Genomic DNA, 24,782 nt, shown 5'->3' with positions numbered 1-24,782 from the left:
AGGATGAGGTTGTAAATCAATACCTACAACTACAGAAATAGTATCAAAGATATTTTTCCAAGAAAAGAGCCCTAGACTGGTCTTAACAATATTAAGTAAATACATGTATTGTATATATTTATTACCTGAATAAAGTCTATTTTGAAATAAAATAAAAAATAAGTAAATCTTCTTCATCTAGCACATAGTATGATTACCTGGATGTGGAGGCTGGTGGGGTGAAAGCCATGATGGTGTATTGAATTAATGTAAAATCTGTAGAAGTTAAAGCCCTTGGAATAAAATTCCAGGTATTCCTTGCAAAAATATAAATGGCAAGTGATTAAAAGGGAATTAAAAAACAAAAAAAACAAATGGCAAGTACTAGATCTGTGAAGTAGGAGCAGTAAATTGTGGCAATACACATTGTACCTAAAAGGGAGAAAGATGCTTCAGACATTTTCTTTATATTTGGTGAAAAGGCTTTGGGGTATCAGAAGGCGAGGCGGTTGCCATGGGATACCAGGCCATTGACCTGCTCCATAGCCACAGTAATTATGTGGCGAGTGCACGTGTTTATATTGATGGTGATCTCCAGGATGTTCGTGGTGGGAATTTGGTGATGCCAAGGGTGAATAGTTAAATTATCCCTCTTGTTGGAGATGCCCATTGCCTTTTGTGGTATAAATGTCATCTGCCATCTATCAACCCACATGTCACCAATTTAAATGGCTCCCAGATGTTTTTGAGAGAATTTGTTAAATCGCCTGCGGTAGGAACAACTTGGCCATGTCTGAATTGGTGCTTTGGTCTATTGCAGGCAGTCGGTTTGATTTTATTCTTCCTGAGAGTAGTGGTAATGATACAGCTGCTTGGCTATTTAAAACTTTGAATTGATGAGGTAAGTGTAAATCTGAAGTTGCACATTGGCTACACTGGGTCAGGGTGGCAGATTTCCTCATTGAAGGACAGCTGGGCTTTTAATGTTGATCCTTCTTATGCATGACTTGGTTTTTCCAAATTAATTTATAATTCTACACCTGGGACCTAATCTTAGGTCTCTGGATTATGAATGACTTAATTGGTGTGCTGCCACTATCATATCCCAAATACTGCCTTTAAAACCATCATCAGAATTAGACATTGTCTCAGAGTAGGAATAAATAAAATGAAACTTAGAGTGGAAGAAAACAGAACATGTTAAAAGTATTTAGATTCTTGAATGCTTCAGTGGAATGTCAAAGCATGCTTGTTGGATGCTATATTTTAAATCCTCTATTATACAATGGAAACCTAGTGAACGAAAGAAAGGACTTGAACATGGACAAAGACAAATATCTGGATTAGAAAGCCAGAGTGCAAGTACATAAAATACAGACTGAAACACAAAATATTGGCCCATATTTCTGACCATGGCTGCGCATGGAAGCCTCATCTTGTCGGAAAAGTGCTCTGACGAAATATCAATACATTTCTTTACCAGAAGCCAGAGCTGGCTGACTGATTAATTGATATGTTGAGGCAACACTGAAGGGCAGATTAAAATGTATTTTGGTGGATCAAAAACTAATAATGACTTGGTCAGCTTGTATCATTGGTTCATTTTAGAATTTTCATAATTCAAAAGTCTTTTGGAGTGCTGTTCTGCGGCTTGATTAGTATGTGTCAATCCAAAATTGCTTTAAAAAAAAAAAAAGAACCAACATTGTACCCTGGGGATATATCTAACCCTCACCACCTCACCAAGTTTGTTCTCCCACAGCCACACAGTATACCCTGTGTGTGTTTGGGGGATGAGGGGTGGGGAGGAGTCGGAGGAGTTTAATGATAACAAGAACTAAATGTGGGCCCTGTGGAGACAATGGCAGACAAAGTTGTAATGTGAAATAAAGAATTGAAGGATTGAACAAGTATTGTTCTATCTTGCCATTTATTGCCAGGCTGTTGGAGTACTCGAGTGCTGAATCTTTAGTGAAATTCTGTTTGCAATGGTGTTTGCAGTGTTGATCTCAGTACTGAGAGCACATATTTACCTTGGGATTGGTATGACATAGGTTTGTGAGATTAATTCCTTAAATGTGAGGTTTGGCTTAAGTCTTTCCCTATGGAGGGAGTATAAAATTGGCCTACACTCTCTGCAACATGGAAAAATGAATTATGATCTCATTGAAACACAGATTCTAAGAGGAATTGACAGGGTAGATACTGTGTACAAAGGAATTGCAGATGCTGGTACATACTGAAGATAGGCATAACGTGCTGGAGTAACTCAGCGAGTCGGCCATACAGTTTTGTTGAATTAGAATTTAGAACCAGGGACCAAATATCAGTAAGTTGCTGATTATTTAAGAATGATTAGAGAATAAATTTATCCAGGGGATTGCAAGTCTTTAGAATATCTTGGCACTGTGGATGCAAAGACATTGAGACTATTTATGGCTGAGATCAATTGATTTTTAGACAATAAGGGAATCTGTTCCAAGATGGTGGGAACTGGAGTTGAGGTAGAGGGTCCATCTTGTAAAATAACACAGTAAGCTCGTAGGGTCAACCACTATTTCTTGTGCTTTTGTTCTTACTCCAAACCTGGGGCGTTACTGTAAATGAGCATCTTCCTGTCCATTGGGTATATCCTAGCTTCTGATTAGTCCCATTGCTAATGGTTGCTATCTTGTTTTTGATTAAACTACTTTTTAAACAAAAAAAAATGCACATGACATATATTGTAATGATTATTATAGATAATTATGGGAAACTAAGGTGTTTCACTTGTCTAGAACACCATCAGAACGATGTCACGGTTTTGAAATAACAGAGTGAGCATGTTAAAGGAGCACAGTGTTCACTGTACTCAGTCTGAAGAAGGGTCTCTGCCCAAAACGTTGCCTATTTCCTTCGCTCTATAGATGCTGCCTCACCTGCTGAGTTTCTCCAGAATTTTTGTCTACCTTTTATTTTTCAGCATCTGCAGTTCCTTCTTAAACAGTCTTCACAGTAAATCGTTTACATCTGTAGTCTGTGATGGTATGACCAGATGAAATGCCATGCCGCATAATACATTTCTGGATTTTGCAGTTGGCATGACAAATGTTGCCATTTCCTATTGTTACTCTGTGAAGCTGACATCAACTAAGATTTTCATTTGAATCGTTTGATATGGAAATGCCCAATGTGCTGCTAGTGATTCAGTTTGTTTGAACAGGCAAATATGGGCCCAACAGCTCCACGGCATACAAGGGAAATCGATAGGACATGAATTTAAACAATTATGAATCAACCTTGGCATAAAGCACCCTGAAAATCTTACATGAGATTGAAGTGAGCTTTTAATGGTGCACTAAGTAATAATTATGGCTTTACACAACATGTAAGAACCAAAAAGGCTAATTTTGTGCATTATAATTCCATCACATGAATATTTCAATGCAATTCCTTTAATTTATGATATTTAAACTCCTGCTCTAATCCTGTGTTCCAATTGTTATTTAGTACCCGATATTGACTTTAAATTTTAAACTTTGGAGATACAGTGCGGACACACTCTCTTCAGACCACAGAGTCTACAGCGAGCCCCGCACACAACTATCCTACACACCAGGGACAATTTACAATTTAACAGGTGAATTAACCTTCAAATCTGTACTACTTTGGAATATAGGAGGAAACCGCAGCACCCGCAGAAAACTTGTGCAGTCACAGGGAGAACGTACAAACTCTGTGGTCAGGATCAAACCCTGTTTCTGGCGCTGTAGGGCAGCAGCTCTACCGCTGCACCATGGTGCCAATCCAAAAAATAACGCCAAACCCAAAAAAAGAAAGTTAAAAAAAATAGTTTAATCAAAATTGCTTCCTGATATGCTATTTGTGAGAATTCTATAAATACAATTGTCTGTTCGGCCATCTCAATGACAACGCAACTGATGGTGCCAAGGATCCGTTTGAACTTGACCTTGACCACAGTAAAAGTTGGCAAAGTGTATGATCTTGGTGGAGAGATTTTTTGTGTGGTCAGCAATGTTGGCTTCTGACCAGAAATTACTGGTTATTGAGCAACAGGAATGCAGGGAATGATGAATTTGCATTTTAAAATGGTACAGTTTAGCAACCAGTGTCTCTTTCAACAAACTTTATTCAGCAGTTTTTTTAAATCATTTTTAAGTTCTGTTATAGCACCATCTTAATACAGCCATTCATTTTGATTTGGCGTTCTATAAATATCACTTAACTATGGATATTTAAAACATTTTGATACTAAGTGCTTTGATGATTTGAGGCTTCAAAAAACACACTTGATGTTTTTTATTTGCAACACTGAATGAACCTTGCAAAGGAAGAGTGCACTTCTAACGGATCAATGGAGTTGTCAAAACTGATTTTAAAGATGGTGTCATTGATAACACAAAGCGAAAATGAAATGATTAGAATTCCTACATTAAAACCAAAATGTAGAATATATATTGGGAAAGGTAGAATTGGTGAAGAAGGAAACCATTGACATTTCAGGTGAATGTTAGGAAAGGTTAGTTGTGATAAACATGGTTTAATGCGTAGAGCAATGGGAGTGGAGATAAAATGGTCTTTAATAAGATGCATGTTGAAAAGGATGTTGCCATTCATGAACATCTGTAGGTCAGAAGGAATTGGAGAAGAATTAGGCCATTCAGCCCATCAAGTCTTCTCTGCCATTCAATCATGGCTGATCTATTTCTCCCTCCTAACCCCATTCTCCTGCCTCCTCCCCATAATCTCTAACACCTCTCATCGGCCTTTCTGACCACACTGCTCTATCCAGGAGCAGAAACTCTGGTAATTTATGAAAATTGAAGGCTCAAGGCACTTTGGAGCAAACTGGGTCAGTTGCTTGAAATGGGTGCATCCATAACTTAAAGCTCTAATGCATGCCTTGTTCATAGACTCTGATGAATTTTAATTTAAGTCGCCCAGGTGATCATTGCTGCATAAATAAACACCAAAGGGTGTCGAATGGGATAGTGGAGGATGGAGTTAAAGGGAAAGGGTTTCTTAAATGTGTGAGCGTAGAGACAGAGGGGTGTAAAATGAGGGTAGAAGCAATAGGTAGCAAGGTGAAAAGTAAAAGTGGCAGGCAGACAAAACCAGGGCAAAAATCAGAAAGGGCCACATTTCAACATAATTGTATAAGGGGTAAGAGTGTTGTAAAAACAAGCCTGAAGGCTTTGTGTCTCAATGCAAGGAGCATTCGTAATAAGATGGATGAGTTGAATGTGCAGATAGCTATTAATGACTATGATATAGTTGGGATCACGGAGACATGGCTCCAGGGTGAGCAAGGCTGGGAGCTGAACATCCAGGGATATTCAATATTCAGGAGGGATAGAGAGAAAGGAAAAGGAGGTGGGGTAGCGTTGCTGATTAGAGAGGAGATTAACGCAATGGAAAGGAAGGACATTAGTTTGGAGGATGTGGAATCGGTATGGGTAGAGCTGCGAAACACTAAGGGGCAGAAAACGCTGGTGGGTGTTGTGTACAGGCCACCTAACAGTAGTAGTGAAGTTGGAGATGGTATCAAATAGGAAATTAGAAATGCGTGCGACAAAGGCAAAACCGTTATAATGGGTGACTTCAATCTACATATAGATTGGGTGAATCAAATTGGCAGGGGTGCTGAGGAAGAGGATTTCTTGGAATGTATGCGGGATAGTTATCTAAATCAACATGTAGAGGAACCAACGAGAGAGCAGGCTATTTTAGACTGGGTATTGAGTAATGAGGAAGGGTTAGTTAGCAGTCTTGTTGTACGTGCCCCCTTGGGCAAGAGTGACCATAATATGGTTGAGTTCTTCATTAGGATGGAGAGTGACATTGTTAATTCAGAAACAATGGTTCTGAACTTAAAGAAAGGTAACTTTGAGGGTATGAGACGTGAATTGGCCAAGATTGACTGGCAATTAATTCTAAAAGGGTTGACGGTGGATATGCAATGGAAGACATTTAAAGACTGCATGGATGAACTACAAAAATTGTTCATCCCAGTTTGGCAAAAGAATAAATCGGGGAAGGTAGTGCATCCGTGGATAACAAGGGAAATCAGGGATAGTATCAAAGTGAAGGATGATGCGTACAAATTAGCCAGAAAAAGCAGCATACCGGAGGACTGGGAGAAATTCAGAGACCAGCAGAGGAGGACAAAGGGCTTAATTAGGAAAGGAAAAATAGGTTATGAAAGAAAACTGGCAGGGAACATAAAAACTGACTGCAAAAGTTTTTATAGATATGTGAAAAGAAAGAGATTAGTTAAAACAATTGTAGGTCCCTTGCAGGCAGAAACAGGTGAGTTGATCATGGGGAACAAGGATATGGCGGACCAATTGAATAACTACTTTGGTTCCGTCTTCACTAAGGAAGACATAAATAATCTGCCGGAAATAGCAGGGGACCGCGGGTCAAAGGAGTTGGAGGAATTGAGTGAAATCCAGGTTAGCCGGGAAGTGGTGTTGGGTAAATTGAATGGATTAAAGGCCGATAAATCCCTAGGGCCAGATAGGCTGCATCCCAGAGTACTTAAGGAAGTAGCTCCAGAAATAGTGGATGCATTAGTAATAATCTTTCAAAACTCTTTAGATTGTGGAGTAGTTCCTGAGGATTGGCGGGTAGCAAACGTAACCCCACTTTTTAAGAAGGGAGGGAGAGAGAAAACAGGGAATTACAGACCAGTTAGTCTAACATCGGTAGTGGGGAAACTGCTAGAGTCAGTTATTAAAGATGGGATAGCAGCACATTTGGAAAGTGGTGAAATCATTGGACAAAGTCAGCATGGATTTACAAAAGGTAAATCATGTCTGACGAATCTTATAGAATTTTTCGAGGATGTAACTAGTAGCGCGGATAGGGGAGAACCAATTGATGTGGTGTATCTGGACTTCCAGAAGGCTTTCGATAAGGTCCCACATAAGAGATTAGTATACAAACTTAAAGCACACGGCATTGGGGGTTCAGTATTGATGTGGATAGAGAACTGGCTGGCAAACAGGAAGCAAAGAGTAGGAGTAAACGGGTCCTTTTCACAATGACAGGCAGTGACTAGTGGGGTACCGCAAGGCTCAGTGCTGGGACCCCAGCTATTTACAATATATATTAATGATCTGGATGAGGGAATTGAAGGCAATATCTCCAAGTTTGCAGATGACACTAAGCTGGGGGGCAGAGTTAGCTGTGAGGAGGATGCTAGGAGACTGCAAGGTGACTTGGATAGGCTGGGTGAGTGGGCAAATGTTTGGCAGATGCAGTATAATGTGGATAAATGTGAGGTTATCCATTTTGGTGGCAAAAACAGGAAAGCAGACTATTATCTAAATGGTGGCCGACTAGGAAAAGGGGAGATGCAGCGAGACCTGTGTGTCATGGTACACCAGTCATTGAAAGTGGGCAGGTACACAAAATTGCTGGGGAAACTCAGCGGGTGCAGCAGCATCTATAGAGCGAAGGAAATAGGCGACGTTTCGGGCCGAAACCCTTCTTCAGCATGCAGGTGCAGCAGGCAGTGAAGAAAGCGAATGGTATGTTAGCTTTCATAGCAAAAGGATTTGAGTATAGGAGCAGGGAGGTTCTACTGCAGTTGTACAGGGTCTTGGTGAGACCACACCTGGAGTATTGCATAAAGTTTTGTTCTCCAAATCTGAGGAAGGACATTATTGCCATAGAGGGAGTGCAGAGAAGGTTCACCAGACTGATTCCTGGGATGTCAGGACTGTCTTATGAAGAAAGACTGGATAGACTTGGTTTATACTCTCTAGAATTTAGGAGATTGAGAGGGGATCTTATAGAAACTTACAAATTTCTTAAGGGGTTGGACAGGCTAGATGCAGGAAGATTGCTCCCGATGTTGGGGAAGTCCAGGACAAGGGGTCACAGCTTAAGGATAAGGGGGAAATCCTTTAAAACCGAGATGAGAAGAACTTTTTTCACACAGAGAGTGGTGAATCTCTGGAACTCTCTGCCACAGAGGGTAGTCGAGGCCAGTTCATTGGCTATATTTAAGAGGGAGTTAGATGTGGCCCTTGTGGCTAAGGGGATCAGAGGGTATGGAGAGAAGGCAGGTACAGGATACTGAGTTGGATGATCAGCCATGATCATATTGAATGGCGGTGCAGGCTCGAAGGGCCGAATGGCCTACTCCTGCACCTAATTTCTATGTTCCTATGTAACAAAACTTGCATAACAAAGGACAAAATGGAGAGGGTAGTCCTTAGAAAAATACTTGGTATTATCAACCAGAAAAGACAAAACAGTTTAAAAAAAAAAAAGTAATATTGAAAACAAAGCTAAGAATTAAGCAATGTCCTATTCACCTGATTGTATGGTACTGAAACTTGGCTACTGAACAATTCTGCAAAGGTATTGGTTTTGTTATTAGATATCTTGACAAATTAGTTGGAATCAGTTGGAACAGGTTTGCCAGACAAATAAAGCAATTGTCAGTACGTCAATTTGCAAAAGTCTTTTCAAATAAATTGTAGTGGCAGATCTCTCAGATACTAATATAAATGTAACTTGGGAATGGGCAACAACAAATGGACTGCAAGAGATAGATATGGAGTTGTTTTGTGGAGGGCACTGTAAGACTAGCACAAACTACTGTTCAACAGGTGCTTTGGTCTGCTTCCTGATATCTTTGTGTTTTCAGAAGTATCTTATTATTTAACGCTAGATTACTAAATTTGTCAAAGGCAACCCCCAATTGGGATGAAGGATAGGTTCTTGAGAAAGCTGCTTGAAGTGGTTCAAGTGTAAAGGTTTCTTAATTCCTAGTCATTATTTCAGTTTTTCATTGTATTAGCATCTTTTTGCACTGCATGGAAAGACACAAATGCTGGAGAAACTCAGCGGGTTCAGCAGCATCCCTAGAGAATGTGGATAGTTTATGTTTTGGGCTGGGACCCTTTTTGCACTGCATTTTTGTTTCATGTTCTTAATAAAGATTAGTCTACAATGTTGTCTTGTGTGGTGTCCTATGTATAAAGCAGCCAGCTTCCATGTCACTTGTACAGCCATCAATGTGAAAGTTAACTTTGCTTCTGATGAAAGATTTTTCAATTAGTCTTACTCTTGAATTGTAATTATATCACAGTTTTGAAGGTCAAGTGATAGAAAACTCACTTTAGAAGATGATCTCTGCCTTCAGTATGACCAGTGGATTGCCAAGGAAGCTAATCTGTCAGCCCTGTTAATTTGTTATTTTGAAGTTGAACTGAAGTTTGTTAGAAATTGTGGTTGAGTGGGTTCAGAGGAAATATTGTATGGATGGAAAGATTAATAGATAGAAGTAAGGTAATTGGGTGTTGACAGCTTGGGAAAGCTAGAATGTGCCAGGAGTCTGTAATGGATCCACTTGTGTGTACTTTGATAATTTGGATTTGCATATAGGGAACCACAACTTTCTGCCAATACAAAAGTAGTAATTTTGGCAAACAGCAAGAGACTGGATAAAGAAAGACAAGCTCAACATTTTGGTTTCATAATTATTTATTGTATGTTTGTCTGTAGTTAGAGAGATGCACATTAACACAAAGCCAGTCTTTTGACTTTTATTGGTGTGTAATTGATTGGGAGTGTGTAAATTCACATCTTGCCATTCAAGCGTCTACATATCCGAACACGAACTTTAAGGTCTGTTATTTTCGTAAAGAGCCCGTTTCACTAAATATGGACTGTTTATTGCCAATAGTTGTGCCATTTTCCACAATTATACTGATTATACTCCATAGCAGAGACTTTTTTTAAACAGTGTGAAATCGTGTTATAGCTTTGTCATAATTATATGTTTAGTAAGTCTGTATTCAGCATTGTGGCAGGTTTGATAGGAAGGCCTGCCTTCTGTAATTTATAGAGTCTTCAAAGACCATCAGCATAAAAATAGCAGTCTTTTGATTTTGGAGCAAATCACAGGGTGTGTATGTTGAGTGGGCAAATTAAACTGAATGGGAATATATATTTTTATTTATTCCCAACTAAGGGAAGATTGCTGCAGCTTCTATCAGTCATGAAGCTTAAAATCTACAGGATATTTACTTTTGCTTGTATTTAAAGTGCAAGTGTCAATCACCACCACAAATATAATAAAATGTGTTAAATTAACAATGGTAAATAGTTTATTATAAGTTAATTGGTATTCCAATTAAATGGAAGAGTGCAGTTAACTCTTGATTTATCAAAAATTGGCAAATTCCCTTCTTTCTTAGATAATTATGGATGATGGAATTCATCCGTTTCCATTAGATAAATCCTTTCACAGAGGTCACTGGCCTCCCAATCCCCCATTAGAGCAGCCAGTTGTCTCTTAAATGATCCCAGATTTTTGCCTTTACATGCGAGTCATTGTGTGCAAGCTGAACATTCAAAATACCAGCCCTAAAGACTCTGACTCTGTCTTGTGGGTCTTCTCTGCGCATTCCAATGTTTGAACTCTTGTGTGTTGGCAACAAAATTGAATGTTATTTGCATGGTTTAACCAAAATAGTTATTTTGTGCTTTTGCTCTGATGCTCAACAATCTACAAATGTGTATTCTTTCTTGTGTTGTAGGGCATAGGACCTTGTATGTTGGAGTGCGTATGCCTTTGGGCAGACAGAGTCACCGACACCACAGGACCCATGGATCAAAGCACAAGAAGCGAGATAGAGCAAAAGATGCCATCCAAGAGGAAGAAAAGGACAATCTCCCTTGTGGTGAGGCACATGCAATCCTCTTGCAGTAAATATTTGAATGGGGCACCACTTTATTTATTATATAGGGTTTCAGAGAGGCAGGCACCATCTAATCTCTTTACGGATTACACTAATGTGCTACAATCTTTGACAGGAGAACTCATCCAGAGGAGGCCAAGCTTGCCAGTACAGTAGCCCCCTCATGAATTAAAGACTGTCCTAGAGGCAGGAGAGACTGATGAGCATGATGAGTGGCAGTACTGGAAGAGTCATTGTATAGGACTTCTACACAGACTTATCCTCTTGCAGTCTTTCTTCTTTCTTGCCAGACACACTGTGTAAGCAGACTGGCAGCTGCTACCAACAGCCCCTCTCTCTCACCATTTTTGTTCCCAAAAAAAAGCTAACTCTTATATCACAGATGATGAAGATATGTTGGCCCATGTACAACTTCAGGAACAGGAGTTGAATTTTCCAAAAGATGCATTATCACTCGTTATGGCACAGGTTATATGGTGAATTATTTTGCTTGAGTGCAGGTTAGGATGGGCGGCATCCAGAGGCAACAACTTGCCTGTGGGTAAGGTCATATTTGAACTTTATTTAAGGTCCTGCATATGGACTTTGAAGACCCAATCTGCCAAGGAAAGCAGATTAGCAAACACCAGGATAAGTTAGACATATCAGACGGGCAGTGAGTTGGATGTAGTGACCCAAAACGAAGCTTTGAATCAGAATCTGCGCAGAGCATGGTGCCCATTCCTTCAAGTTGGGCATGAACCCAACATTGATACCCACTGTTTTGGAACCTCTGGCTTCCACCATATCACACTGTGCTCTGATGCTGGATGGCTGTTACGTTAGCTTCCATTGACGCACTGTTTGCAGGAGGCCCAATCTTGAAGGTGGCAGGGATTCATGAGAAATAATCTGCTGTTTGCCGTCAGTGTTCCTGTTGGTGCCACACAGTCAGCGGGGCGCTCTCAGCCTGGAGCTCCGTATGATCATGCACCGCAGACTAGAATTTGAATTTATTTTATTTGGTGAGCTAATTAGTTGCTTAATTGAAAAGTTTCAAAATTGAGAATATTTAAAATGCAACATGCACAGTTCCCAGTGCATCAGCCTGTAGAGACTTTAGTTGCTACGTCTGTGCCTTGGGAAGCAGGTTCCAGTCTTAAAACTGTCACCATGGCAGCCATAGGACAACAGTATATAATTTTTGCTCACAATCCTATGATGCAAGCGTCCCGAAGCCACTTCCACGCATGGACTTCATTATTCAGGCAGAGTTTGCAGCTTATCTGTGCTCTGCATGATTTTGAAAATTTGTAGTACATAATATCATAACAAGTATGAACAGTATTGAAAACTCAAGCAGGCAAAATGAATGTCAGGTATTTTGAAGGCCCTCAAACCAGTTTTATGCCACAGAAAGGGGATATTGATTGAGGCACATCTCTTGCTGCAGCCTCTGAGTCATTTCGCAGCAGCTGATGAGGATGAAAACCTTCACCTATTCAATGTAATCTGAGTCTTTGTAGGGTCTCTGTGGTGATTTTCCTTCAAAATCTATTACTATCTTATTACCTGCAATGTTGTATCTCCTTTTTAGACACCCCTTCTCAGAGAGTTCAGTTTATTCTGGGAACTGAAGATGATGAAGATCATGTTCCACATGAACTCTTCACAGAGCTGGATGAAATCTGCCAGCGAGGGGGTGAAGATGCTGAGTGGAAGGAGACGGCCAGGTGTGTGAATTGTCTGCAATGTTTGTGTTCTGAGAAAATGTTGCAGATGAAAAATGTTTCATGCGGTTTATTTAGTTCCAGGAATGATTAATGACGGGCTCCCTTCACTTTCTTTCTTATCAGCTGCCTCAAATCTTTCCCAAATTAATGCTTTTTATTGTCTGTTTTATATACATATACATATATACGTCAAGTTAACAGCCACAATCTTTCGTTTGCTTTCATTCAAACAGATGCATTTGTGATCGATTTCATCAGCGATCACAAATTTATGTGCGAATATGTATATATATTTTTTTATTCTTGGAATAAACAAATTATTTCTCCCAGAAAATTTGTGATCGCTGATGAAATCGATCACAAATGCATCCGTTTGAATGAGAGCAAACGAAAGATTGTGGCTGTTAACTTGACCTCTTATCAATTACAAGAATGTGCACAGGGTGGAAAAAAAATAGCCAACCTCCTATTGTATGTCCTCAGATTATTAAAAAGATATACAGGAGTGAATCACATGTTTGCATTCAGTTGACTCTTGTTCCATCTTCACTCTTATAATAAATGGTCTTCACAACTTCCCTGTTTTTTATCTTTAAGCTTGGGTAGCTCACAACCTCACAATATGAACATTGAATTCTCCAATTTTAGGTAACTAACCTACAACAAAAAACAAACCCCACCTGGACTTGATCAATTTCTTCCCTTCCCCCTCTCCTTCCTCCTCTGGCGTCACAATGCACATATCCTCTTTCCTTATCTCACACCTGTTGTCTTTTCATCCCTGCCCTTAGTCCAACCATCTGCCTATTAACTGCCCCCTTGCCTGTATCCACCTATCACTCACCAGGCTTTACCCTGCCCCCACCTGTCTCTCCTACTTTCTTCCTCCACCCCCCAAAACCCCAATCAGTCTGAAGAAGGATCCCAACCTGAAACACCACCTATCAATGTTCTCTAGGAGCCTGACCTGCTGAGTAACTCCAGTACTTTGTTTTTTTGTAAGCCAGCATCAGTAGGTCCTTGATCCTCTGTTTTTAACAGTAACTTGCTTGCTCTGAGAAGGTTTCTGCATAAGCTTAGCATTAAATTGAAACAGTATTTTTGTGGTTTGACAGGTGGTTGAAGTTTGAGGAAGATGTTGAGGACGGTGGAGACCGCTGGAGTAAACCATATGTTGCCACGTTGTCATTGCACAGCCTGTTTGAGTTGCGGAGCTGCATCATTAATGGAACAATCTTGCTGGACATGCAAGCAAACAGCATTCAAGAGATTTCAAGTATGTCTAATGAAGGACAATGTTCTCATCAAAAGAGTTTATTACTTGGAAGTAAAAGGTGTAAAGATATCATTTATAATGGCAGTTTCTTATTACGTTCTCAAAGTCCAACTTTGATAGCCATTACTCTTCGGGGATGGGTTGGAGGTATAATTTACGCACTCACGACACACTTAAGATAGTAAAAACTAATCTTCCAAACGTTGTTTCTTGATTAATTAGTCTTTTATTGAAGTCATACATAGCAAAGAAATAATCCATCGCTTTCCGTTCTTAATCGCTGTTCCATTCTTGTCATATAAATCATATGAAAGTTTATAAAAGTATGTCGTCTCATTAACATGTGTGTGTCGTGATCATGATTCATGTGTGATAAGACTGTATTCTCACCATCCTTCCAAGATCCAACTGCCTCCTAATCTATGAGTCTGCGCTAGTCTCCCCTAGAAATAGACACACCCTTTCTACGTATCAATTCCCACCTACAAAAGTACAGACAGTTAAAAACGAAAATAGTAAAAATGTTAGACATGGCTATAATATACTGACTTAAGCTTAATGGCTCCTACACCACTCTTCAAGGCATTTGTATCATAATGTCAACATAACTTGTCCTTTCTCCTCCTGAGAGTGGGAATAAACAAAATCGCTTGCTTGTGAAAACACCTTTTAATTTATTTTGTGTGCAATGATAACATTCCCTGTAGTTTACCCCAACTTATCATGGTTATCTTGTATTTAATTTTCTCATCTGAGGAGCAATGGAATGTATATGAATTATGTAGTTCTCATATTTTTACCATGTTATTGGAGACTTTTGGTTAGTTCTTTAATTCTCTCTTCACCTGTCTCTTATCTGTTGATTTAATTGTGGAATGTGATCACGAATGGTGAAGCAGTGAATGGGTGACGTTAAATATCAAGAATAATTGTGCTAAGTGAAGGACGGTAAGTCGGGGAAAAGTTACCTTGTGGACAAGTTGTGGTTTGAACTATGTCACTGCAACTTTTCCATCTCTTGTTACTATGGAAACTAACGAACATTTCTCTCCAACATGAGTCACCATGTAATTGGAATTGGACGACAAAGGTAAAGGTGACTTAAACTGTGTTTATTTAATTTAGAAAGAGCAATGAAAGGAAAATGCAATAACATTTGTTTTCTTCAAGTTTTATATTTAGAACTGCATGAGGTAGCTTTTAAACAAAAGATAAAGAGCTGCCGCCCACAGTGAAGGACATTACCAAGACTGCAAGGACAGAAGTGATGAGAGAGCTATGAGTAGCAGGGCCGGCCTTAGGAGGTGCGGGGCCCAATTAGGAAATGTTTTAGTAGAAATATAAATAAATAATTATAAATGAGTCGCGTGTCGTGAGTAACATGACAATTCGGGGGAGAGTTCCTTTCGCAGCGTGTGGGGAGTTTAGCCAGGGGTAAAGTTGCGAGGAGGGAAGGAGCGTTGAGAAGGAGAGGGTCGGGTTCATGCCGGTAACACTCAGCCACCGCATTGTGGCCGGGGAGGGAAGCAGCTCGCGTGGCTACGAGCGGCCTCCATCACCGGACAGCGGAACCGACTGCCATCTCAGAGCCTTCTGCCGGCCCGCTCACATCTGGCAGTGCTCTCCGTCTGAACAGTGAGGGGACCAGCTCAAGAGCAAAGATCATAGAGCGGAGTGGGTCAGCGGGTGATTCATAACATCACAGCGGGCGATGGAGCTTACTCCTGTGTCAGCGCGAACAAGGGATCAATTGAGGATCAATTGAGGTTACTCGCCCTGACATATGGAGTAAGCTCCACGGCCCACTGACCCGCTCTTGAGCTGGATGATCCCCGGCCGACCCCCTCCATCTCAACCGTCCTGCCCTCCTCGCAACTTTACTCCTGGCCAGACTACCCACACGCTCTGAAAGGAACTCCCCCCCCCCCCCCCCCCCCAGCAGCGCTGTCCTTTTATAGCCGCTTCCCACTTTACAGCCGCTTCCCATCAGCTGCTAGCAATGAGGGATAGACTTGGTTATATTTCAGTACAGCAACATCGTTCTTGATGTTGCTGTACTGAGGGATAACGAAACCTGTCTTTCTTTGCTAATAACCTAACCTTCGGCCTCCAAAATGCAGGTACATTTTCTAGCAATGTTACAAAATTTTGAGATTAAAAAAATCAAATCTGCAATTTATCCCATCAGATAAAGCATAAAAAGAAGTTTAATTTGACACCTAATTCACTTTCATATCACATACATTCAATGTGATCATGGCTGATCATCCCCAATCAGTACCCCGTTCCTGCCTTCTCCCCATATCCCCTAACTCCGCTATTTTTAAGAGCCCTATCTAGCTCTCTCTTGAAAGCATCCAGAGAACCTGCCTCCAGAGCATTCCACAGACTCACCACTCTCTGAGAAAAAGTGTTTACTCGTCTCCGTCCTAAATGGCTTACTCCTTATTCTTAAACTGTGGCCCCTGGTTCTGGACTCACCCAACATCGGGAACATGTTTCCTGCCTCTAGCGTGTCCAAGCCCTTAACAATCTTATATGTTTCAATGAGATCCCCTCTCATCGTTCTAAACTCCATAGTGTACAAGCCCAGCCACTCCATTCTCTCAGCATATGACAGTCCCGCCATCCCGGAATTAACCTTGTAAACCTACGCTGGGCTCCCTCAATAGAAAGAATGTCCTTCCTCAAATTAGGGGACCAAAACTGCACACAATACTCCAGGTGCGGTCTCACTAGAACTCTGTACAACTGCAGAAGGACCTCTTTGCTCCTATATTCGATTCCTCTTGTTATAAAGGCCAACATGCCATTTCTTAGCGCTAATGGCAGGAACTTGGGAAACGTGGTAACTCGTGAAGATTTTTCAACATGTTGAAAAATGTCCACGAGTAAAATATACTCAGGATGTAAACATTTGATACTTTTTAACACGTAGTCATACCGTAGTAGCTCGTGAGTTTGCCGTAGCAGGACCTGGTGTCCTATATCACTATTGTATGTTCATGATGGAAATAAGAATACTCTGTATATTCATTACCTTTAAATTGTAGTTTTATGTAATCCTCCCATAATTTCTGAATTCAATTTCACAATATCTATCAGACATACAGAATGTTGCAAGGTAATATCTTGTCCAAACTCAGTTGTATCTTTCTATCTCAATAAATATCATAAAATATGCCATTGTTTCAGCCACATTATGACAAAATACAGAATGGGTTATTTGTTATCAGTCACCCCCATCCCAGAAACAACAGTACTTAAAGAAGAACATTTGTTTTACTAATTTACGAGCATGTACCATACAGAGTCCGTTGATCCATATCCAACAAACTGTTGTGATAATTGCATAAAAGGTATTATTGTATAAGAAATTTGTTGTGGAATGATAATCCATCTCAGTACTCATTTAGGCAAGTCCCGAGCTATAGATACTGTTCCCCAATCCCCCTCGCCCGATCTTCATTTGACCAATCTTTTACTCAGCTGCTGTAATGTTTCCTTCCTATCAAAATCTCAGTGTAACATCTCTGTCCCTATCTTCCAATTCCCACTTTGAAATAAAATAAAACTTACGACAAAAATTTCGCAGCAGGATCGCTATATAAATGCAAATATATGGTATTTTATCCTAGCATCTCCCCCCCCCCCCCCACCCCCCCTTACCACCACACAAGAAGCGTAACTTGAAGCGTTTGCATTTGGAGAAGTTCGATATGGACCAGGAATGAAAATTAATAGCTATGAATCGATTAACAACGAGCTACGAGGTGAGATTGAAACACCTGTCAGAGGGTTAAGAAACAATCCTGAGTTGACGGCGTATTGTTTTAAGTGAGCATTTTGCAGCGACCTCACCATATTCTGGTTAAATATTCTTTCCACGGAAATCTCCTATTTCACTTTGAACTTATATTCATTTATAACAGTTTGTAACATCAGTAACCACCTTAATGTTTGTGCGTTTAGTACCGGGTATGCTTGAAACTATTTATTGTAATGAACTGTATATTTTTTTTAAAAACTACATCAACCAGGTGTGAAAATTACACTGAATCAAACAACGATTGAAAATGCGTGGGAATCGACTAATCGCGATCCTGCTGCAAAATTTTTAAGTCGAAAATTGTATGTTATTTCAAAGTGGGAATTTGAAGATAGGGACAGAGATGCTACACAGAGATTTTAAACTCGGGAGAGCTCTTGGGTGAACTCGCACAGTGGGACAGGGTTTGAGGCAGCATCTGTGGAGCGAAGGAAATAGCCAACGTTTCGGGCCGGGTCTGAAGAAGGGTTTCGACCCGAGGCATTGCATATTTCCTTTGCTGGGGGGGGGGGGGGTGCAGGGAGTCAGATAGACTGCGCAATGACAGGGGGGGATCCCAGTGTGAGAGTGACTCACCAACTGCGTACAGCGTTCCCACATTCCTCTTCTCCACTAAGTAAGGCACACTCCTCTCTCCCCTCCGCCCTCTCCCCCCTTCCTTCCCTCATCACCTCCCCCCCTCTCTAAAGAAGGAGGGAGGGGGAGGGAGGTAGTGAGAGGTAGGGAGAGGGAGATCTAAAGGGTAACTGGTTTTGGTCTCCAATCATCTCACAAAGGGCAGCCAACAGTGGTGAGGCAGAAGGGAGAACTCTCTTGCTCTCGCTCTCTCTCTCTCTCTCCCCCCCTTTCCCTCTCTCTCTCCCTCTATCTCTTCCCCCCCCCCTCTCTCTCTCTCTCTCTCTCTCTCCCTTCTCCCTCCCCCCTTCCTCTCTCTCTCTCGTCTCCAATTTCCCCTCTCTCTCCCCCTTCCTCTCTCTTCTCTCTCAAATTCTCTCTCTCCACACCCCCCCCCCACTCCTCTACCCCCAGCCACGTTTATATCTACAGTTCACTCCACGAGTGTGTGTGTGAGAGCCGAGCAGTGTTTCTCATTCTGACTCTGCTCCGTGAGCTGCTCGTATTGACAGTAATCGACAGAGACACACACACACAGAGAGACAGACACAGAGTCACAGACACACACATACAGACAGACACACACACGCACAGACAGACAGACAGACAGACAGAGTTAAATCCCACCCGTACCCCAGCCCAGACATTAACCCCGACACCAATGTTAACACAGACTTAAACCTCCAACCTGGTCTGCTGTTGTACCGGCACCGAACGAGTTAACACAACCCCCAGATCTGTTTATCCACAGATTGTCTCCCCCTCCCCGCCGCAATTATCCGGCCAGTTGTCTTTCGTTTCTTCTTCAGGTCTTTTAACTCTATCCAACCCCTCCCCCAACCAAGAGCGGGCCGGAAGGCCGCCGATTTCATACAAATCTGACCCTTTCTCGCCCCCCCTCTCACGCACACATCGCCCGCCTGCCCGCTCCCGGCGTTTAACGTTGAATACTCACGGCTGAGTTCGCTGCGGTGCTGGGGCTTGCTGCCCTGTGGACTCCCACTCCCCCCCCCCCCCCCCCCCCCCCCCCCCCCCCCCCCGTCTCGGCAGCTCCTGCGGCAGCGAGTGACACAAATTAACGCATTTACTAAGGAATGGGTATCGATATGCATTGATGACCCATTACAGTAGCAGTTAACACATCGTTTATTATTCACAGCGGTTGTTATCCATGTTCGTTTTGTAAAATAATCCGTATGGCAAATGTTTTTCTTTTAATCTTTATTTAACAAAGCGAATTTGTATTTCCATATGAAATACGGAAAATTAACGCGGGGCCCCCCCTTGGGCACGGGGCCCAATTTGGAAAAATCGGTTCAATCGGCCTAGGACCGGCCCTGATGAGTAGTGAATAGATATCTTGGCTTTTGGGAGACTTGGGAATTCCAAAGAAAGGAGAAGTTTGAAGTACCCGGCCTTGAAATTCAAGAGTAAAAACAACAATGTACATTTTCATCTTTCAAATTGATGTGGACAAGGACCAAGTTCTATGTAATGTTGCTGCCTTCTGTTATCCTTTCCTTTATTCAATGACCTTGAAACCTTGCTGCCATGGCTGTTCTATGAGATGGAGTAGGCTGCAAATAGCAACCATGTCTCGGGCAGCATAAATAAGTTAAGGTCATGGGCATAGACTATGCTAATTGCCTTTTGACAGTTACGCTGCTGTTAGGCCTTTTCACTGTTTTCAAATGCTGTCAATTAGCAATTGTTTGAACTTTTCCAACTATTTTTCTAAATTTAATTAAAAAAACTAAAATTAACTTTAAAACAATTAACTAAGTTAATTGAAATAATGGTTATTAAAATATTTTTACAAAACACATACTTTCACACCTTTTTAAATGAAGGTTGGTGGTCCCATTCAAATGCATGGACCCTGCTGGGCATAATTGTTATGGAATGCCTCTGGTCTTGATGGTAAATCCATGGACAGAGAAGAGGTCAGGTGCATATGCTGCTGATTTCATGCATTAATTCATTCTTAAATTGCAAAGTGGATTGGAGAGGGAATGTTCTTTTGTCCAAGAGGTGTGCTTTATTATATAGTTTAAAAAAATGGAAACCAGTGACCTCGGATTGAGTTGTTTGTTATACTGGACCAAATTGTGTTACAAAGCTTCTTATAGGTCTAATGGGAACTTCTACAGAGAGAAACTGCGGATGTAAAGAGCATTCAAGTCTAGTTCTAGAACTGTATTCCTTTATTTTTCCTTTGGTATCATTAGTGTGTGGTCATGTCGTTTTGGAAGGACCAGAGAATTCCAGGTTGTACTGTGCCTGCGTTTGAGGCAGTTGCACAACTTGCAATAGGTTTTACAAAGTAGAATTTGCATGACTGCAGTAGAACATTCTCCCACATAAGTAATTCCCAAATTAGTTTTCCACACATATTAGTGAAAATGTACAAGCTGCTTTATACGCATACCAATTTGAATGAGATTTGTTTTTCTTATGAATGGAAACTCTTAAGGATGCTAAATTGACTATATTTTAACTGCAATAACTTTAATCCTGGGGTAATATCTTGTCATTTTTCTTCTGTTAGATATGGTTCTTGATCATCAGGAAGCATCCATGGAGCTGGATGAAAACATTCGTATGAAAGTGCGTGAAGTTCTTCTGAAAAAACATCACCATCAAATTGAGAAGAGGAATAATCTCATTCCAATTGTCAGGTCTTTTGCAGAGGTTGGGAAAAAGCAATCTGAACCTCATTCCATGGACAAAGCTAGTAAGAACAAGAACGGAAATCCAAAGGATAACTTTCTTTGAGCTCTTTATGTCGGTTTTGCATGCATAGAATGACTGGGTGGTTGGGTATGAAGGGGTGCAAGACAAGGAAGAGGCAAACCATGACTTTTTTGAAACTGGTCAGGTGGAGAATTTTTGCACTATTCCCCAAAAGAGAAAAAGCCCAGTGCAATTATTTTAAACTAGAGCAGAGCACCCAAACTCAGGGACAGGAGTCTTCATGGCTGCACTTTAGAAATTTACTAATTTAGAAATCTTCTCCACTTTAATGGCTGCACTTTAGAAATGTCTGCCATGTAACGCAGGCAAATGCCTGTGCCCACCTCACTTGCTTCTGTGGGATTTAGAAAATGTGAATGTGACAGCATTCTCGTCCTTCTGGAGATCTTTCTGTCTGGAATACCTGTCTGAATTTGTGGATGGTCCCCATGGATACTGCAGGCATGTCGTTCACAACCTATTCATTTTCATCCGATCCTTTGGGGAAAATCCTCCCTTGTTGCTCCACTTCGACCTGGACCCACCAATCGCTGCTGCATCCACTTATTCAGTAACAGCAGTCCCCTAATCCAGAAGAATGGTCCATAAACAGCTAACTGCATAATTTGCAGCCGCAATATTAAATGCCAGAAGGTGCAAGATTTTGCCGTAAGTCATGGAGTGCTAAGACCAATGAAGTTAACTTCAGTGCCGTGTTACTCAAGGAAACCTAATGAACCTGGTGATAGCTGATTTACTAAATTGGTCAGCTTAACCGGCTGGGTCATAATTACCTGTTGATGTGCATTATCTCTGGTTTCCTCATTTGTGCTCGATCCATGTACAAACACATTGATGGACTAAGCTCTTTGCTCACTGCTTATTTCACTGCTTTTTCCATATTTGTCATCAGTGTAATTCTGGCTAAATGAGTAATTAAAAGCATTGAAATTTGCTTCTATTCACATTATAGGTGATGCCTCTAACAGGCAATTAGGCCCTTCCTGTTGTAAACAAAATAAATTGGCATGCTTGATCGCAGATATATTTAAATGTGCTGGCAACAGTGACAGTGTCTCACCGAAAAAAAAAAAATTTTTGCCTGACAAGTCATGAAGTTGAAAATTGTGACGTTTTTAGCTATTTTCTGCTATTTTCTCAGCTACCAATCTTTTTGAAAGTATTTGCCAAAATTGCAAGAGATACTGGGAGATATTTAAGTTTCTGTAGAAGTTTGTTAGCAAAGGAAATGCAGATCATGCAGTTCAGACATGAGTTGCTGTGCATGATCTGCTCGAGACGCTCGATTTGCTCGCTAATTAGCATAATTATCTGAATCAGACCTGGCTGCTGGCCCACAGTCAAAATCAAACAGTCATCTAAATTTATATTTGAATTGTCTACCTCTGGAATCCAAATCTAAAAGGAAACTCGATTTAACTACTAAAATAGAACCATCTAAAAGCTTAAAACCACAGTTAAGTACGCTAAAACTATCCGATGATTGGCTTGCTAAAAACATAAAAGCATTAAAATCAAAGTTGTCAAATCAATGCTGTACCAGGGTCACTCATCTCGTTCAAGTCCTCAATACCATCTCCAAGCCCGGGCTGGCACTGGTTGCTGGAGCTGTCATACTGACCTCGGACCTTGGAAACTTTGAACAAAAATTAAGTTGTCCTTGGTGGTTGTACTCACCGAGGTCTGAGCTAACCTAGCTGAGCCTGAGGTTACCTGCCCACAGTACTTGCATTTACAGCAGGGGCCACTCCACGCACCTCTGAGGTGTTTTCCTCCCCAGTTACGGTTCCACCCGGGTGCGGGTGCTTCGCTAGGAAGACGACCCATGAATTTTTTTCTTGGTAGGTCTGAAGGGTTATTATCTCTACATTCAAGTAACCACTTGCTAATTCAGCAAATCTGCTTGGGGAGGACAAAAAGCAGAAGGCTACAGATGATGAAAAATAAAATAAAACTGGAAATACTGGAAATACACAGCAGGTCGGGTAGCATCTGTGAAAAGTTAATATTTTGTGTCAATGGTCTTCTACTGTGCTGTTTTTTATTGCTTGTGGCGATGGGGAAACCTTGGCGTTGCCTTTCCATATAATTAATCCATGCTATTAAAAAATTCAGCTCCATTTTCAATTACTTTAAAAGCATCTGTATCTGACATTGGCAAGGCCACTTTTGTTAGTTTAGTTTTGTTACTTTATGTGTTCAGTTTTGGTTACCCAAATTTGGTATAGGGAAGATGTTGTCAAGATAGATAAGGTGCAGAGAAGATTTACGAGGATGTTGCCAGGACTCGAGGGCCTGAGCTATGGGAGAGGTTGGGCAGGCTAGGACTTTATTCTTTGGAGCATAGGAGGATGAGGGGTAATTTCGTAGAGATCATGAGGGAAATAGATAGGTAAATGCACAGCCTTTTACCCAGAGTAGGTGAATTAAGAACGAGAACACAAGGTTTAAGGTGGGAGGGGAAAGATTTAATAGGAGCCTGAGGGGCAACATTGTCAGACAGAGGGTGGTGGGTATATGGAACAAGCTGCTGGAGGAGGGAGGTACTATCACAGCATTTAAAATACACCTTGGACAGGTACATGGATAGGAGAGGTTTAGAAGGATATGGGCCAAACGCAGGCAGGTGGGACTCGTGTAGATGGGACTAATGTAGATGGGACTAATGTAGATGGGACATCCTGCTTAACGTATGCAAGTTGGGCCGAAGAGCATGGAAACGGGCCCTCTGACTCTATTAAAGCCCTTCTAAAGCCCTGTCCCATTCCAAATATAAACTATTTTTCAAGTTTATTGTTTTTGTTATTTCTCTTTAGGTCAAATGTTATCCCCACTGTCCCTTTCAACTCATCTTGACATTAAGAATGGAATCAACCATGACACTGCAAATGTTGAGTCGAGCAAGGTAAGATGGTCGCTTTGGCTTGTCTGGTTATGATGCCTGGAGTTGTGATACATCCACTTTTTTTTCCCCCACCCCGGGTTCGAGCGGGGATCATTTATTCCCTTTTGTGGAGAACTATAAATCTCCACCTATCGTTGTTCCATAGCACTGCCTAAGCTTTCTTGGCCTTTTGGTTAATCCTTAGTGAAGCCAAGCATGTTTTTGTTGAAATCCTATCAATGATAGAAAATCATAGCTAACATTTGAAGTATGAATGAACCAATGTGCTTCAGGCATAGGCCACAGTTGTGCCAGCCACCTGATAACCTGGCCTGTCTTTACTCTGGTCTAACAATGGGGTGGCACAGTGGTAGAGTTGCTGCCTTGCAGCACCAGTGACCCAAGTTCGATCCTGAATACGGGTGCTGTCTGTATACAGTTTATACTTTCTTCCTGTGACCGCGTGGGTTTTCTCTGGGTGCTAACGTTTCCTCACACACTCCAAAGACGTACAGGTTTGTAGGTTAATTGGCCCTGTAAATTGTCCCTAATGTGTAGGATAGTGCTAGTGTACGAGGTGATTGCTGGCAGGCGTGGGGTCAATGGGCCGAAGGACCTGTTTCCACCCTGTATGTCTAAAGTCTAAATGCATTCTTCGATCAACTGGGGTCCAATTACTATTGAGATTGATAGGTTGACTATCTGCTTTCCTTGTGGAAGGGTCCAGGTTATCTCAAGGTCACATTTGAGTATTAAACGAATAGCCTGATCCCATGTGCAGTTTCCATGGTTAGTCATTGGATAGCATCGGGGGTGTTCATTGATTTTTATTTATCGTCCCTCTGCTGCTGAAAAACACAGATGAATTGTAGTATCCATGCAGTTGCAGCCTTGATTTTAAGATTACTCAACTCAGTGTGTACTTTGGCTGAGCCCAAGAAGCTTTTTCCTGAATAGGTCATTAAAGAGCAACTAAGGTATTTGACTTCCCTGCCCGTAGCCTGCACCACCA

General features: G+C 41.3%; 1 protein-coding gene across 1 annotated transcript in view; it reads left to right on the top strand.

Annotated features, from left to right (window-relative positions):
- Positions 1–24,782, top strand: part of slc4a8 (solute carrier family 4 member 8) — an 84,653-nt gene that overhangs the window by 17,055 nt on the left and 42,816 nt on the right. Inside the window, exons 3-7 of the mRNA XM_033015545.1 lie at positions 10,539–10,682; positions 12,277–12,412; positions 13,528–13,688; positions 20,681–20,866; positions 23,703–23,791. Coding sequence (XP_032871436.1) covers positions 10,539–10,682; positions 12,277–12,412; positions 13,528–13,688; positions 20,681–20,866; positions 23,703–23,791 — 716 coding nt within the window. The remainder of the gene's footprint in view (positions 1–10,538; positions 10,683–12,276; positions 12,413–13,527; positions 13,689–20,680; positions 20,867–23,702; positions 23,792–24,782) is intronic.

Source organism: Amblyraja radiata, chromosome 46 (assembly GCF_010909765.2).
Source record: "Amblyraja radiata isolate CabotCenter1 chromosome 46, sAmbRad1.1.pri, whole genome shotgun sequence".
Taxonomy (NCBI): domain Eukaryota; kingdom Metazoa; phylum Chordata; class Chondrichthyes; order Rajiformes; family Rajidae; genus Amblyraja; species Amblyraja radiata.
This window is presented reverse-complemented; position numbering and strand designations above follow the sequence as displayed.